We start from the raw sequence: 16,845 nt of genomic DNA, 5'->3' as shown, positions 1-16,845 counted from the left end.
CACACAACCCTAATCTTCTCTGATTCTACACAGCTCTTCGACTTAACTCTGAACGGGCAGATTTCAGGCTAGACCAGTCCACAGAGAGATAAATATAATACACTATGTTGCACTTTTTGGGACTAGATTCAGTTAACTAGATGTGTTTCTCTTATGAAATATACCAGATCCGTTAGGCCTACATGCAATAAATGCACTAGCCCCCTGCCTTTGATAGTATTTGTTGGCACAACATGTCCCCAGACAAAGTTTAATTTTTGTTTATTCTACATCTTGATGTCTCATCTTCTTCCCTGATGCTGGAGTGGGAAAGCTGACAAGACAGAGCATTCTCTGGGAAAATGACCATCTTTCATCCCAGGGTCACATTCCTATATGCCTCTGGAAACTCTGTTCCTAAACAAGAGGCATTCCTCTTCCTGGCAGTCAGCGGAATGAGCACAGACAAGGGTAGATTCCAGGACGCCATCAGAAAGGAAGTGTGTTGAAAGGTCCTCATTACTGGTCAGCAGGTATAAAACTCAGTCAGTTCATATGGTGAAAATCTCTGCCTACTCACTTATTCCATATAGCACTGGGAAAAGGCCCTTTCTTCCCTTTGTACTTCCACAGGACAAAGTCCTTCCAGAAAAAATGTTCCCAAATTGAACTACACAATTCTGAAATAAAGGTGAAATTGGGAAGCTAAAGACATTTCAGAGAAAGCTTCCAAGTCATTCACCCAGAAGCAAATAATCATGAACTGAGGAATAAGTCAATGCTCCCTATGGTTATAGCTGCTGTCTTGGTGGTGTAATACCTGTCACGGCTAGCAGCTAATAAAATCTGAGCAAGACAAGACCTTGCCTACAGTAGGAAAATGATCTGTTGCTGACAGCTTACTGTTAGCAATAGCTCCCCACAGCCCCTCACTTAAGTAGTGTTGAAAACAGGTTAGCTGCTAGCACAAAAGGAAGTACACTGTTTTCAGCATAATTACTGAAAGCATGACAAACCGAGTGGCTTACCACACTTAGCGTCATGGTGTTCAGGATGGTTTTGTTCTGTCTACAATAGCCGTTAAACCATTTTGAACATCAGTAGAGGGGGGAACGAGAGGAGATCCTTTGCTGATAACTGTCAGCAGCAGGTCCTTTTCCTGGCTGTAGACATGGCTTCAAGAGTGTGCATCTGCACAAGAAGCCCTTTTCTTCTACTGCAATTCCAGTTCAAAATTACATCTGCCATGTTCTGAAATGGCTTCTAGTGGCCCTCAGAATCTTCTGGCCTTTTCCTGCTCTTCAGGGATAGGCAGAGAGTTTGTAAACTCACTCAGGAAGGTAGATTAAACACAGGATATAATGCACTAAGGTTACCAAAGAGCAAACAAAGTAGAAAACAAAAGCTGCTAGTGTTCAGGCACAAGGGCAGGAACAGGTGCTAATTCCATACCAATCAACTTCCTTGTAGGGGAATAAAATCCTTTTACAAACAAACATTCTCAAAGCTTTCTCCTTCAGTTTAAAACTCCCTATTTATCCTGCCCCTCTCTGTCAGAGATGTGGAGTCACATTTCACCTCTTCCAAACAGCATCTTCATCTGTCTGAGAAATACCTAGCACATTTTTGGGTGCTCTTGTAATCTAAAGAAGAAGAATCACCAATCTCAGCAGTGCAACTTCTTATAGGGACCATTCAGCTCTTTTCTCTGTATTTGAAGCAATGCCCCACAAGACCTCCCTTAGATGGCTTCTCTCTACTTCTGCATGTCCTGTGTGAGCAGACTAACAACCAGTTCCAGCAAGAGACCAGATTAAAAGTCCTGGAATCCTAGACAGGAAAAGGATTTCTAAAAGATTCTTTTCATAGGCTAGCACTGAGTCAGAAATGTCTGTTTACCAAGGGCCTGTCTCCAGCAGAAATTTTTTTTTTACTGAGGACTGGTGTGCAAATAACTAAAGCAACAGAGTATTTAGAAACTGGAGCAAATATAATAGGAACTGGGGACAGGCCTGCACTGAATGAGAGGAAAAAGCAGTGACACTCTCGTTAGTTAAAATGAAGACAGCATTTCCAGTCTGCAGCCTTATTTTCAGTTCTTATAACTCTGATAGAGAGGAAAATCTGAAAGCAACCAGTATTACTATAGATATTAAATGTATCAGCAGAGTATGTACAATTTTTTAAATTATGTATGCATGCAGGAGTGGGAATGACAACAATCCACTCAGGAGCCTGGTTACTCAAACTGCATTGTGATCTTGTCCTGTTTATAGAAGATACTTTGACAGGGAGAAGATGGGGGAATTTCTCCCTGTTTGTGAGACTATGCAGCTGGTCCCTTTCCAACGCCCACCCTCCCAGAGCCCACTACTTCCCTGATGCACACCGTTTGTGTACAGAATGGTGGGGTTGGGGGCAACCTCCCCACTAAGTTTGGTGGCTTCCTGAAGCATGTGACTGTGTACGTTATGGAGTATGTATTGGAATGGGGAAACTCTCCTCCCCTGCTCTGTGCCTTCATCCCCATTACCGTGAAGAGCCAGGTTACTCCCTGAAGCATACTGTTCTAAGCTTGTCTGTGTGCTGAGGAATTGGGGGCGGGAGATTCCCCTCCCACATACAAGACTGGTTATTCTCAGAAGCACATTATCCATGACCCTGACATCTTGGGGAGTCCAGGGAAGTTGCAGACCACAAGGAATTCTCTGCTCCATCCTGACACAGTTACGTCTGACCCTGGTCTCGAGGGCTGAGTCTGACTTCCTGCAAAGAGCTTACAACAGAAGTTCCTATATTTCTTCTCCTGATAAAAACAAGTAACATGTTCTTCCTTGGTGCTTACATTTCAAACCAGCTCAAGGAACCTTTGATCCTGATTCCTCTTGTTCCAGCAGTGCATTACAGACACCCAGCTAATGAGCCAACAAACTGGGAGCTGACTCCCAGCCTGATTGCAAGCTGCAACAGTTCTGAGTAGTCCTTCATTCAAGGACAAGCTTCTTCAGCAAAAACATTAACACCAGCTAGTCTGCAGTGGCAGAGTGCAGGTTAGTCTGGGACAGTACAGCAGACACATTCACCTTCAAGGGAAAACATCCATTTCCATACCACTTCATCAGGCAGGTGCTGTCATCTTACTTGCCTGATGACGATAGTGTAAAGTAGCAAGAAGATAGCCATATTTGCCTCTTGTTACCATCTCACATGCTTCCAGAGAGGAATGGCTGGAGAAGGACAATGTCCTATGTACTCTCCCCCTCACAAGAAATGACAACATGCTCTCATTCGTGAGTGCAAGCAATTCCATACACGTCTTCCTGAAATCTACAGCAACCCATCCCTTTTCTCCATACCAATGAGAGAAGATGAGAATACTCCACTGGAGTAAGATATTTCTCTAACCTGAATTACCATGCTGCTTCTTTCCCTGTGACCCTGGTTCAGGGGACTCATCAGTTACGAAACAGGATGTACTTCCAACTGCACCACAGGCAACTACTCACTTTTGCACACCCATTCCAGTTCTATATAACTTTTACATATGCATCAGCACAGAAGAGGAGAGTATAATTCACTTAGAGCCTGAAGTACACTTACTCCAAAGAATCTGAATTCCTGGTGGGAGGTTGTCCAGGAGTAGGTGCTGTCTTTGTTGATGCCCAGTCCAGCAAACCCTGTTCACTCTTCTGGTCTTAAAGCCGAAGACCCATATTCAATCCTTTTCTAAATTACAGGGTCCTGACCATATCTCCTCCATCTCAGAACAAACAAGATCCATTGTTTGACATAAAATTAATAGGATTATTCCTCTCTGCAGCCACTCTCATGGAGCTCTGTTCCACTCTCCACAAGATGATTAGCTGTGTGCTTAAGGAGGAGGTGGAACAGATTTGCTTCTGCTGGCAGTGAAGCCGGGAGGCAGGCGCTGAGTGTAATAAAAAATATGCTGTTTCCTGTCTTATGCCAGAACTGAGAGGTACGTCCCAATGGAGAGGGGGTGGAGAGGAGTTTATGGAGGCGTCCAAGAGTTCAAGCTCCACCTCTTCAACAAAGCAGACTTTAACAGCAGAGGAGGGGTCAAGAGGAGGGCTAGTGGCAGCCCCGTTGTGTGCTGTGTCTGTGCATCAGCTCCAAACAGCAGCTTTCAGGACAGTATCAATACAGGGGGATCAAACCACTAAGGCTCTCCACACACACACTGCCTGCCTGCCACAGCTGACATCTGGGAACTTTCTCCTGCAGAATCACTAGGCTCTGAGTAAACTGAGACGATGAATTGATGTTGAAATCTGCATAAAGGTCACTAGAAGCAGAAGTTGGGTGAAAGTCCAGACAGATCCCAGAGAAGAATGTCTGCTAGAAACAACTGGAAAATCAGTTCCAGAGCTGTTGGCTGGAAGTGACACAGGATTTGTGGCTGGAAAGATCCAATGGCCCATCTAGTCCATCCTCTGTTATGGCAGGTACATTTTACTCTTCAGGAAATACACAATAGAATTTTTTATTTCAGCACTGGGCTTTCCTTTAAAAAGCATTTGTTAACCGCTCCCATCACACCACTTGGCTCCACAGCCAAATCTGGGATCAGAGTGTTTCCCAATAGGCATCCTAACTCCTATTTCCAGTTCAAACCAAGGAGACATACACTAAAGAAATCTAAATAAGATAAGTAAATAAATAAAATCACATTATACCCCTTCCTTGCTCTATTTCTCCCTTTTAGCTACCTCTATACAGCAAAGAAATCAGCTCCCAGATATTACCAATGTCTTACATAAAAGACTTATCAGTATCTTTATATCTGAATGTTATTCCTTTATTTATGCAACAGATCACCATGTTGGCCCTGGACTGCTGCAGAGCACTGTGATCCTACCTGCATTGTGTTTCTGATCATCATCTCTGCCTCATCTAATTCAAATCCGTTCACACAAGCATTCTTTGTTCTTGTTGCCTCTCCCCAAACGTATCATCTTACAATTCCAGCATTTAAAAACATCTTCCCTTCTTCTGCCCATTTCCCTGATTTATGGGTACTACCTTTTCCTTGGGCTAAAACCAAATCAAGCCACTCTCCTTCCAAAATGGAACCAAGATCTGTTGTGCTAGTTATCTTAGAGCTTGTCTATATGAACATTTAGCTTGCAGTGAGCGGGGATGTAAATCTACACCAGACTAGCCTGCCATGGACTAACTGTCCTTGTGGACCCTGCTGCAGTGCATTAACAGTTTGTTAGTTCGCTTTGATCTAATCCCGTTTCAAAGATGACTAGATCAAAGTGAATTAGCAAACTGTTAATGCACTGCAGCAGGGTCCACACAGACAGTCTGTGGCAAGCTAGTGTGGGGGTAGTTTCACATCCCAGCTTGCTGTAAATTAAATGTTGGTATAGACAAAGCCCTTAATCTTCAGGTACTTCTCCTGACTGCCTGATCTCTCCTGATCCTGTGGCTTCTCTTCACACCAGGTATCCCTCCTTCCACTCTCATTCTTGCTTCTTTTACTCCTTGCTTTGTCTCCCTTCCTCCCAGCGTTCTGTCCCCTCTTTCCTCACAACCTCTTCCCTAACTTCTCCTCCTACTCCAGTCACTCCTTCCCTGTGTTTTTTGCGATCTCCTTCCTGCTTGCCATTTCCTTCATTAGTTCCCATGCTTCCTCCTATCAAAGAGTGTTGTTCATGCAGCTCTCACACAGATGATCCACTCTTTAGTTCCGCTAACTGTACCACTCTCTGTAAGACAGGAGGACAGAGTAGGGTGCTGAGCTCTGGCCAGCTTGGAGACCAGATGTAGTGTAAAGAAACAGGTCACCCTGCCTAAATCCAGGAAGATGGCAACCTTTTTAGTATTAAGGATAGGTGACATGGTCAGTAGATTTAGGAGCAGAGGCAATACTAACTGGGAGTTGGGCCCATCTCCTGAACTAAGTCAACTGCTAGTCTGAACTTGAAGTGCAGTATTTACCCATTAAGCAGCACAACTGCTTGGATGTTGGAGCTGCTTTTCTCAGAGAAGGGCCAGTCTTGCCAGGTCAGAAATTAAACTTTCCATTAAAGTGAAGACAAATGGAACTTATGAAATGCAAGGACAACTGCCTTTGTTAGAATACACTAGATGTTTGATATCTCGGATCTAAACCAACACTTGTTAGTTAACCTGTTTGCTTTGAAAAACCGGGAAAAAGTTCTCTCTTAAGTGCACTTTTAAAACGGATCAAAAAACTCTGCATTTGGGAGGGGAAGCGAGCTGGGAAGACGCAGAAGGGAAATCAGAGAGCACTCACAAACAGAACTGGAGAAAATTGTAGGGTTCTGAGGAATCCAAAGAAATGACTGCAGTGATGTGGCAGACCAAACAGTATAACAACTACACAACCTTTTGATTAGCAGAGTAGTTTTTATAGCTCAGGGTGGACCACAGTCAAACCCACGTATGAATCTCAATAGATAGAACAGGCAGAAAGCCACAGAGGCCAGATATTTTCCTACAGAATACCTGAGCAGCCATGATACATGAGCCAGAGAGACAGAGCACCATTTGCTGTTTCCTGAGAACCAAGCTAATTCTCCTGTTCCCTGAGCCCCTAGGAAAGGCAGGGGAGTAGCATGGCCTGGTGCCACTGTCCTGGAAGTGATTCCTCCTTCACAGCTTTGCTCAGATGCAGGAAGTTGTATAAGCAACATGATGATTCCGTCTGCCTCCTCACAATACATCCATTGCCCCAGGCAGAAATTAGAGATGTTCCCAAATTACCACAACTAATACAGTAACAATGTTAGCACTTCTACAACGCTTGCATTACCCGAGCACTGTACACATTGTAAATATTCCTCACTAGAGTTTTTACCTGTAAAATTATTCTGATTTATAGATTGGGAAGCTGAGGCAGGCATTGGTGCTTTCCCAGAGCCACAGGGAGAATACATGTCAGTACCGGGATTAGAAATCAAGGGTTCCTGATTCCCTGTCCTGTATAGAAATCACTGGACCCTGGAGAGTAGTGTGGGTACTCACTCTCAGACTCAGCAAGGCCATCTCTGAGCCCTTGACTACCAGACTGGAAGATGCATTCTATGAGAAAACGCTGGAATTTAACCAGATTCTAGGGTTTATGCCATAGCCACTTTGTCCAGATCCATCTGATCAAAGGGCTACAACTTGGGATAAGGCTAATACCTATTGCCAGGCTCCTCTGGCAAAGGCATACACAGAACTAGCCCCAGTTCTGCAACCTTACCTTAACTATCTCTTATCTTCCTCTACTCCCACTATAACATCAGTATGCAGCTCTTTGTGAACTCCGTAGGATCCCTTTTACTTCCTCCTCTCCCTAGGGGTTTATAGCTACAATTTGTAATTTGGCCATGACACATGTATAGATTCACACATTCTAAGGCCAGAAAGGACCACTACATTCATTTAATCTGACCTCCTGCAAAGCACACGCCACAGAACTTCACCCATAATTCCTGCCGCAGAGGGAATTATGCTGTCCTGCTATATAAATGAACAGTATTAGAGAGGCCCAATAAACGTGTGTTTAACAAGAGCGTATCTTTAAAGACATATATTTAACAGCATACCCAGTCATCCAAAATATTTCATGTATGGAGGGGGATGGCTTACAATTGCTGTGGGGAACATACATTTATATTTCTTGACTTTTCTGCACAAAAATCTAGCCATAAGGTTGCACTCATCATACACTTGTATTAAACAGGAACATTCAGTTGTGTGTATCATAATGTAGAAATCACTGCAACCCTCAGCAGGTAATAATGGAATCTCTCTGTCACAAACCAAACCATGTACCACTGTCCAGCATCTTCTTATGGCTTGGTTAGTACAACAGCTGCCCTTTCAACGATGGCTGAACAGCACTGTTAGACTTCCCCCAAGGAGGGGGCCATGAATGGAGCTGAGAGCTTTTCAAACCAGGCAGAATCTTCAGATTTAGAAAGTGAGAAGGGGGAGAAATGGAGGGAGGATGGAAGTGGTCTGATAAATCCTACCGTGAAGCTGTTGTTGATATTCTTAGTGCTAGATTCTGCCACACTGGCATCTGTCAGATCAACCTCATCAAAAATTATCGACTGAGGAAAAAACAAAACAAAAAACAGAACAGTGAATCAGGTGTGTAAGAAACATCCCCAGTGGGGTTCCTATTATAAATGTCAGCCCCATACTCTCCAGTAGGGATCTGTGTTGAAAGGGACTGGGACTGACAGTAGGAAATAGGACTTACAAGAACAGTTCCATGAAGGCACCAGTGCCCACATTTGCCCCAGCCTCCCTTCTCAGTAAACGCTCAGGGATCACTTTCATGGCATAGTTACATTTTGTTGATGTTGTTGTTGCTGTAAATGTAGTACTTATGAAAGGAGTAAAATTAACAGCTCTAAAGAGTAGACACGGTCAGTCAAGATACTGACAAGGTGAGTGACAAGGTGGGTGAGGTAACATCTTTTATTGGACCAACTTCTGTCGCAGAAAGAGAGACAAGCTTTCGAGCTTACACAGAGCTCTAAGTCGCTGATATGGCAAATTCTAGGTTTCCCAGGTCTTCCCTTCATCCACATTTTCTCCCTCCTACTTCAGTTCCTATTGGGTTTGAGTTCAGTCCCAACTATAGAGGATAGAGAGGTAGGTCTGACACACAGCATCATTGCTGGATTCCCATACATTCATTGTGTTTTAAACACAAAGGAGCATGGTATTTCAAGCTGTGCAGCTGAGTAAATGAAGGCTTCTGTTGTGATAAAGCCTACGGACAGACATCTCAAGGGTCGCTGCTCTCTCCCGGATCGAGGGCTCACTGCTCACATACACCCATACACCTCCATCCTCCCAGCTGCCCTTTCCTCTGGCTCAGATGCACACTCAGCAGCTCACCTTCGCAGTTTTTGCATAGTAGAGCGTTCGTCCTCGCAGTTTGAAATATCGCCTCTTCCAGCGCTGGAATGAGCTGGTCTGTTTCATCAGCATCCCCTCTTTTATGACAGTCTAGAAGCCAAGAAAATATAGCGTGAAATTTTATTTACATACAACCCTCTCCAATACACACCACAAGAGGACTACTCAGATTTATATCAATATTCTTAGCACCCTCTGCTGGAAACACTTCACAAATTCATTCAACTGAGCAGGTGATTTTATCAATGTTTTGGACTGTAACAGAAAATGTAGCACATCCTGGGGTGGCATTCAAGCCCTGACACTATGATGTTATGATTTCACAGGGGCACAGATCCTAGATCTGTTCAGGTGATCTTCTCCAGATGTAATTGTGATGCAGAATGTATAACAGTCATACTCACGGGGGTCACACTCCAGCCATGTCCAATCAGAACCCTGTGATCTTAGAGTGACTATGAACACACACACCTGGTTACACCAGGCCTGTCCATTCCTGCCATGTGAGGCCATCAGCATTTAACAGCACAGGATGTAATCTGCAGGCATACAGGGGTGAAGAGAGAAGCAACAGCAAGGCAGGAAAAGTCTACAGCTTCAGCATTTGGCATTTTTCAGATATTCTTGGCATTGCCTCAGTGCTCTCTGGCTGGCTGCCATTTCCCAGGGCTGAAGTGCCAAAACGCTCTAGGCACACTGCTCTGGGTTTTTTTCATTGCTCCATAGCTAGAATGACACACGAGCATAGACACACCCCATACACTCATTCACATACTATGCATATGAAGGCTACACAGATATATTTAGTCCACATTCATTTCATCTTACATCAACAAATACATCTGTTACTCCAGCAAAGGGAAGATGCTGGATACCAAGAGCTACATTAAAATAATCTCCAGTTTCTATCTTTAAAATAGAAAAAAGCAAAAAATTTAGCGCAAAGATTTCAACATTATCTTACTGGCTGTGCATATATGCTGTCAGTGCTTCAGAACAGCAACAGCCATAGTGTGGGGTGTCAATGCTCCAGGACACTTTCCTCTCCTCCAAGGGAAACATAGCTCCCAGTAACCCAAATCTGTCAGCGACAGTCCCATCGCATAACACTCAATTAAGAGACAAAGAACAAATGCTTTGGTAACCCTGTTTGACAGGTTATTCTCTAACTGCAGGCTAGGAAAATGACACACATTTAACATACTAGGGATCTCAACGAAACACAGGCTCTAAGAGAGTCAGGTCAACTGATGAGTATCAATTAAGACACAAACCTTACCCTCACTGCATAGTTGCTGACAAGCTACTACACCGATGTGAAATCCATCGGAGAGCTGGTGGGAAAATACTCTTGAATTGTTCCAAGGATTTAATGCTTTTTTACAAATCCTTACAAGGGCACTAAACTTGCTTTTTAACGTGCTTAATCTGCTGTGTAAAGCTGTAACGTGGGGCCTTGCTTTCTTAAACAAATGCAGATTTTAATACTTTCTGCAAACTGACCTTTGCCAAACTCAAAGCCAAAGTTTCTCAAAAAGCCCTTGGAAAGAGAGTGCTGAGTACAAGAAACATCAGTATGACTCAGTACATGCCTCCATAGCACTGGGTCAAGCTAACCTCAAACTAGACAGTGATAATGGGGTGGGTGGCAGCACACTGCTCTTAATACTCTCAATGAAAACCCTGTGGGACAAGAGTGGGCTCCTCCATACGTCCGGCCCAGACACTGTGCTCCTCAATAGTGCCCTTCTGACACCAGAAGGAGAGGAGAAGAGTGGTTTCTTGCCAACGAGCTCATCAATACCTCCCCATCATCTCTATTTGAGGTTGAAGAGGTGTGTCTACGGCTAAGACCATCTAAATCCCCATCCCAGCCTGTACCGCTGAAGCACTTCCATGTGGCAAGCACAACTGCGCTCTGCCACAGGCCCATACTCCACTATCTACAAACCAGGAGATGCTAGCTTGTAGGCCCAAGTACACCCGCAAGACTCAGGCCTGGCCACTAGTGCTCTTTCCCCTCAACAGCCCCACTCTAACAGACTCAGCTATTGGTTGAGATACTAACTGATTCACTAACTGTGCCTAACCTCATTCCAGCCAGCAAGACCAGAATCTATGTTTTCTTGAGCACTAAAAGTAATCAAAAATTGTAAAACTAAAGACAAAGTCCTAACTTCCCTCTCAGCTTCATGTTCCCTAAAAAAGGAGTGCCGAAAGGCATTCTGGAAATCCATTTTCCACATGTCACAATGGCGATATATCCCAGAGGAATACACAATATTAGAAAGATCAGGACTATTCAAAATCTCATGGCAGTCTGAATGCTGCTGCTGCTGCTCATCAGCTCAGTACACTGCGGAGAAGCTCAGAAACAAGACCAGAGGGCTGGCCTAGAGGTGGTGCTATGCAGCACTGTGCAGGAAATCTGTGTTCAGTTAGTGACCCTAGTCTGACCCCCCATTGCAAGAGGGACTGGACATCCCTGGGAGAGGGAGTAGCTAGAATCACTCCCATCCTTAGATGCTTAGGAGGAAGGGTGGTGTTAGCCTGGGACTTTTGAGACCTGGATTTAATTCCCTGCCCCACCACAGCTCCCTGTGTGACCTTGGGCAAGTAACTTAGTCTCGCTGTTCCCAACCTGTAAAAAGAGGATAATAGCATTGCCCTGCCTCACAGGGTTGTTGTGAGGATAAATACATTAAATATGGGAAGATGCTCAGATATTGGGGGCCATATAAATACTTAAGATGGACAGATAAGGGGGCAGCATCTGACAGACTTTGCCGAAAGTCCTCTGCAGTCCTTCTTGGTCAGAAGTAGGGGGGGGGGGCGCATAAGGTGTTGTTAGGGTGATGCAAGTGTGGACAGATGGTGGGAGGGAGAGATTCTTGGGATTCTGACAGAAACAAGGAATAATCTTTTCCATTCCTTGCGGGGAAGGGGGGAGAAAAACAGATACCAAACAATGCCAGTCTCTGGGTTTGGTGTCTGGGAGAGAATGAGACAAATCATCTAAAGGATCCCTGGAAGCAAATCCCACAAATTCCAGTGTCAGCACTCAAGCAGGAGGCCTGCTTAAAGGATGCCAATAGATACCAGACCACATCAAGTGGGTTATTTCAAGGTCTTCTTCCAGTGCTCCTTGTTCCAAGACACACTTGCTTTGGGAGCAGCCAGAATCTGACCCTTCCAGGCTCAGCCCGCAGCTTCCTGGCTGGCTTGAACTCTTCCCCAGCCCGCAGTCAAAGTACATGTTAGTTTGTAACAGAACAGCATCTCTGCTTTTTCTCACAATCCCCACTTTGTTCCACTCACTCCTTCTACCTTCTGTACTGCTCACATCCCGCTCCCAATCTGATCAAGATGCTCCCTCACCTCCACAGGCGTCACTCACCTCTGCAAGAGACATGCACTCCTCCATCTCTTCCTTTAAATCAAGCTCTTTTTAAAAAAAGAAAAAATACCCTACAGAGTGGTCACCTCGCCCCTCCCTTAAGAAGCAGTTTATGTCACTCTCTAGTCTATAACTACAGAAAACCTCAGCGCTACATAACTCAGACATGAAAGGCCAGTGAGAACCCCACACGGTTCTTGCTCTCTCACACACACACGGCTCGGAAGAGAATGAGCCTCTGGTTTAGCGCTGCCCATCTCTGCATGAGAGCTGCTGTTCTATTTATAGGCAAACAGACAGCTCAGTAAAAAGTTTGGTGGGTTTGGGCGGAAAGGGCTGGTGATAAGATCAAGATGACTGTATAAAACTTTTCAGACTGCTGCTTTTTTGTACTGTTTTCATTTTACAGTCCCTCTCCACTGACAGTGGAATGCCAGTGAGTAAAGTTTGCTGGAGAGAAGGCCACACCCTGTAAGCAAGATGACATTTAATGAAGATAAACTAACACCTGGTCTACGCTACAGAGTTAGGTCGATGTAAGGCAGCTTATGTTGACCTAATTGTGTCAGTGTCCACACTACAGCCTTGCTTCCGCCGACCTAAATGCCCTGCTACACAGAGAGGCGTAGGGTTTATGTCGGTGTAGTTAGGGCAACACAGTGTCCGTGCAAATGCTGAGTTACATACCGGTACATTGGCTGTTCACTCTCATTCTTGTCAATTTAATAACTCAGTGCTGGAGCTATGAAACTGACAAGAAAGGCTGGTAAACTCGCTGTTGTGAACCCCGCATCCACCTCACAGCTCGGCCTGTTACCCCAGGACGGCTGGGGGGCTCCAGCTAGAGCCCGGCTTCCCCCCAACCTCCCCCCTGGGCTCCTGGGTCTGATCCAGGCTCCTGGCTCCAAGCCTGACTGTCACGCAGGCTCCAGGCTCCCGGTGGGGAGCGGGGAGCCAGCTGTGCTCCTGGTATGGAGCTCCGTGTGGAGCTGGGAGCCCGGCAGCAGTACCCAGGCTCCCAGCAGGAGTGGAGCTGAGAGCCTGGGCTGAGCTCCCAGTGAGGAGCTCCAAGAGGAGCTGAGAGTCCAGGATCTCAGCCCCTCCCACTGCTCCTCTGAAGTCAGTGGAAGCACTCCTGGTGAGGATATGCACCACCAACAGGAGGGTAGTGTGGACATGGAAAACCACAGTAATTACTGCAGTGGCTGTAAGCTGACCTACTATAGATTGACTTAAGCTTGTAGTGTAGACATGCCCTAAGAAATTGGGGCAATTATTTCTTTCCCCCACCACAAACACACCAGAACCTTTAAAAAAGCTTGTTAACTAAGGATCTACAACAGTGGTTCCCAACCTGCGGCCCTTGGGCCACTTGCAGCCTAGCCAGCACAGAGCTGCGGTCTGTGTGACATCCTCAGGGCCAGAGAGGTAGTATTGGATGCGGCCACATATGCGGCCCACAATAGTAAATAGGTTGAGAACCACTGAATTAGGCAAGTATCTAGATGAGTTGATGTACCCCCTGGAAGACCTCTGCGTACACATACCCCTGGTTGAGAACTACTGATCTACACTGACCAGACAACTGGCTATGTAGTTAGTAACCAACTGTTGCTTCCGGGGGGGGGGGGGGGGGGGGGGGGGAGAAAAAAGAATGTAGCCTATTGTTCAGTGCTGTACATTGTGGGGAATCCTTCTAGGCCACTGTGGTGATCAGCTGATGCTCTGAAGCAAAATGCAATTTTATTACTTGTATCCTCTGAGTAATAACTACATTGGTCATAAGATTATTTGGGTTCTATTTTCAGTCCAGCTACAATATCTGGCTCTCTGACATCTTATTGGAGGATTCCACAGGCTGCCTATAAAGTGTGAAAGGCAGAGTATTATTCCCTCGTATTTAATTTACACTGATTTGCTGTTAGTTTAATCAAGTAAGCCCTGGTTATTTAGTTAGGGGCAATGTAAGAATGTTCCTGCAACAGACTCTCAGTTTTATATAATGACGTGCAAAGCAGATATCCTCACATACAATGTTGAAGGATGTGATTAGACAGCTAGAAGACCCCACAACCCAAATTATTATTCCCAACACTTGGACTTTTCTGCATATTTCATGTGTCTGTCTTTAGAATGAAAGAGCTTTAGGGCATGGACTACCTTTATTTTTATGTATTGTACAACTTTAACCATGGTGCTGGTGCTAAACAAGTAAATAAATAAAAATAATAATTAAAAGATGAGTGAGAACTGAAATCCCTTGAGCAAGAGTTGTTTGATCTCCTGGAAACCTTGACAACACTAGGGAATTTCACTAAAAAGTTCCCACTAGTTCAGCTGTACCAACAGGGATGGTATTTTTTCATAAAATTCCTAGTGTAGACATGGTCTATAAAGGTGCGACTTCACTTGCTTTAATTGAGTTTTTAGGAAGCTTGACACCTTTACAGCTGAAAACAACAGTCATGGTTCAGCCAATCATTAAGATAATGAATATGTACTGCATGAGTCAAATATTTTGTCAAGAAAAATGTTGTCAGATTACTAGCAATCTGACCACCTCTGCCAGCTCCCCTCTCCAATGGTCTCATTGCTGTTGCCACTAGGACTGGATTGTATCCAGCCAAGAGTTTTCAAGAAACTAACATGAGATGGCTGAGCTGCTAACCAAAATATGTAATCTATTAATAAAATCAGATATTATACCGCAGAACTAGAAGCTAGCCTTTGTTGTACCTGTCTTTAAGAAGGTCCTATGAATGATCTTAGCAATCACAGACAAGTGAGCCTTACTTACCTGGTAAATGAAAAAATGATCAAAGATACTGCTTTGGGCACTTAAACACACATACGGAAAATTAGTAAAGTCGAAAGAAATGTGATCTAATGGTTAAAGCAAGGACAATGAGCCCTGGTCTACACCTAAGTTCCCTCTGAGCTGCGTGGCCGCATGGCAGGCTATCAAGGGCCGTGCAGGCGGGAAGAGGCGCCCCTCCCCCAGCCCTGAGCTCCCTCCTACACTCCAATCGCCTCATCCCTGGCCCCACCCCAGAGGCCTCACCCCACCCCCCTGCACCCCAACCCTCTGCCCCAGCCCTGAGCCCTCTCCCACACTCCAAACCCCTTGGCCCTACCCCCACCACACATCACCCCCATATTGGTGCACATAACAAAATTCATTCCACACATGGACATAAAAAATTAGAGGGAACACTGATCTACACTACAGAGTTAGGTCGACATAAGGCAGCTTACATTGACCTAACTCTGTCTACACTAAAATGCAGCTCCTACCGATGTAGCTCGCCCACTACACTGAATTAATAACTCCACCTCTGCAAGCAGTGAGTGCTTCAGTCGATGTAGTTAGATCAACTCAGGGCTTGTCTACACTACCGCGCGGGTTGATCTAAGATATGCAACTTCAGCTACGTGAATAGTGTAGCTGAAGTCGACGTACTTAGATCTACTTTCCGCAGTGTCTTCACTGCGGAAAGTCGACAGCTGACGCTCTCCCGTCGACTCCGCTTGCGCTCCTCGTTCTGGTGGAGTACCAGAGTTGATGGGAGAGCGCTCAGCAGTCGAACTAGATGCGATAAATCGACCCCCACTGGATCGATCGCTGCCAGCCGCTCTGGCGGGTAGTGTTGACAAGCCCTCAGTCTCAGTGTAGACACTATGTTGCTTACATCGACTGTTGCTGCCTTTCAGACGCCATCTCACAATGCCCCACACTGATAGTTAATTCGGTGCAAACGCTCCTGGTGAGCATGCGCACCACCGACACCTTGGACTCCCTGGACTCCAGAGAGATTACTGATAAAACCCAGGAAACTGAGTAGCAGATACTGCCTCCTCAGCCACCCCAGAACCTGCATGGCGCATATAAAAAGCTCAGTGTTTTTCCACTGGGTGCCTGGGGGAGGCATGCCATCTTTCCCATTCTCCGGTCGGCATGTCTTGGGCTGGCCCGGGGCTGCTCGGGCTGGCCTGGGGGTTGGGGCTGCTGGGGCTGGTCCGGGGTTGGGTTGGTCCTGGGGCCGGTTTTGTTCAACATCTTTATTAATGATCTGGATGATGGGATGAATTGCATCCTCAGCAAGTTCGCAGATGACACTAAGCTGGGGGGAGAGATAGATACGCTGGAGGGTAGGGATAGGGTCCAGAGTGACCTAGACAAATTGGAGGATTGGGCCAAAAGAAATCTGATGAGGTTCAACAAGGACAAGTGCAGAGTCCTGCACTTAAGAAGGAAGAATCCCATGCACCGCTACAGGCTGGGGACCGACTGGCTAAGCAGCAGTTCTGCAGAAAAGGACCTGGGGATTACAGTGGACGAGAAGCTGGACATGTGTCACCAGTTTGCCCTTGTTGCCAAGAAGACCAATGGCATATTGGGCTATATTAGTAGGAGCATTGCCAGCAGATCGAGGGAAGTGATTATTCCCCTCTGTTTGGCACTGGTGAGTAGGGTTACCATATGTGGAGTGTCCCAAAAGAGGACACTCCACGGGGCCCCGGCCCCGCCCCCCGCCCCGCCCATGCCCACGCCC

General features: G+C 45.7%; 1 protein-coding gene across 2 annotated transcripts in view; it reads right to left on the bottom strand.

The window, feature by feature from the left end:
• The window catches only part of DGKD (diacylglycerol kinase delta), an 86,378-nt gene that overhangs the window by 48,519 nt on the left and 21,014 nt on the right, over positions 1-16,845 (bottom strand). Inside the window, exons 2-3 of one of the 2 annotated variants that reach the window (XM_024216793.2) lie at positions 8,875-8,985; positions 7,995-8,075 (exon numbers count right to left, since the gene is read on the bottom strand). In XM_024216793.2, coding sequence (XP_024072561.1) covers positions 7,995-8,075; positions 8,875-8,967 — 174 coding nt within the window. In that variant the 5' untranslated portion in view covers positions 8,968-8,985. The remainder of the gene's footprint in view (positions 1-7,994; positions 8,076-8,874; positions 8,986-16,845) is intronic. The other variant, XM_024216791.2, reaches the window with a different exon arrangement.

This window comes from Terrapene carolina, unplaced genomic scaffold, assembly GCF_002925995.2.
Source record: "Terrapene carolina triunguis isolate 2854851 unplaced genomic scaffold, T_m_triunguis-2.0 Scaffold88, whole genome shotgun sequence".
Taxonomy (NCBI): Eukaryota; Metazoa; Chordata; order Testudines; family Emydidae; genus Terrapene; species Terrapene triunguis.
Note: the sequence above shows the minus strand (reverse complement) of the source record. Positions and strands in the feature narration are given on the sequence as shown.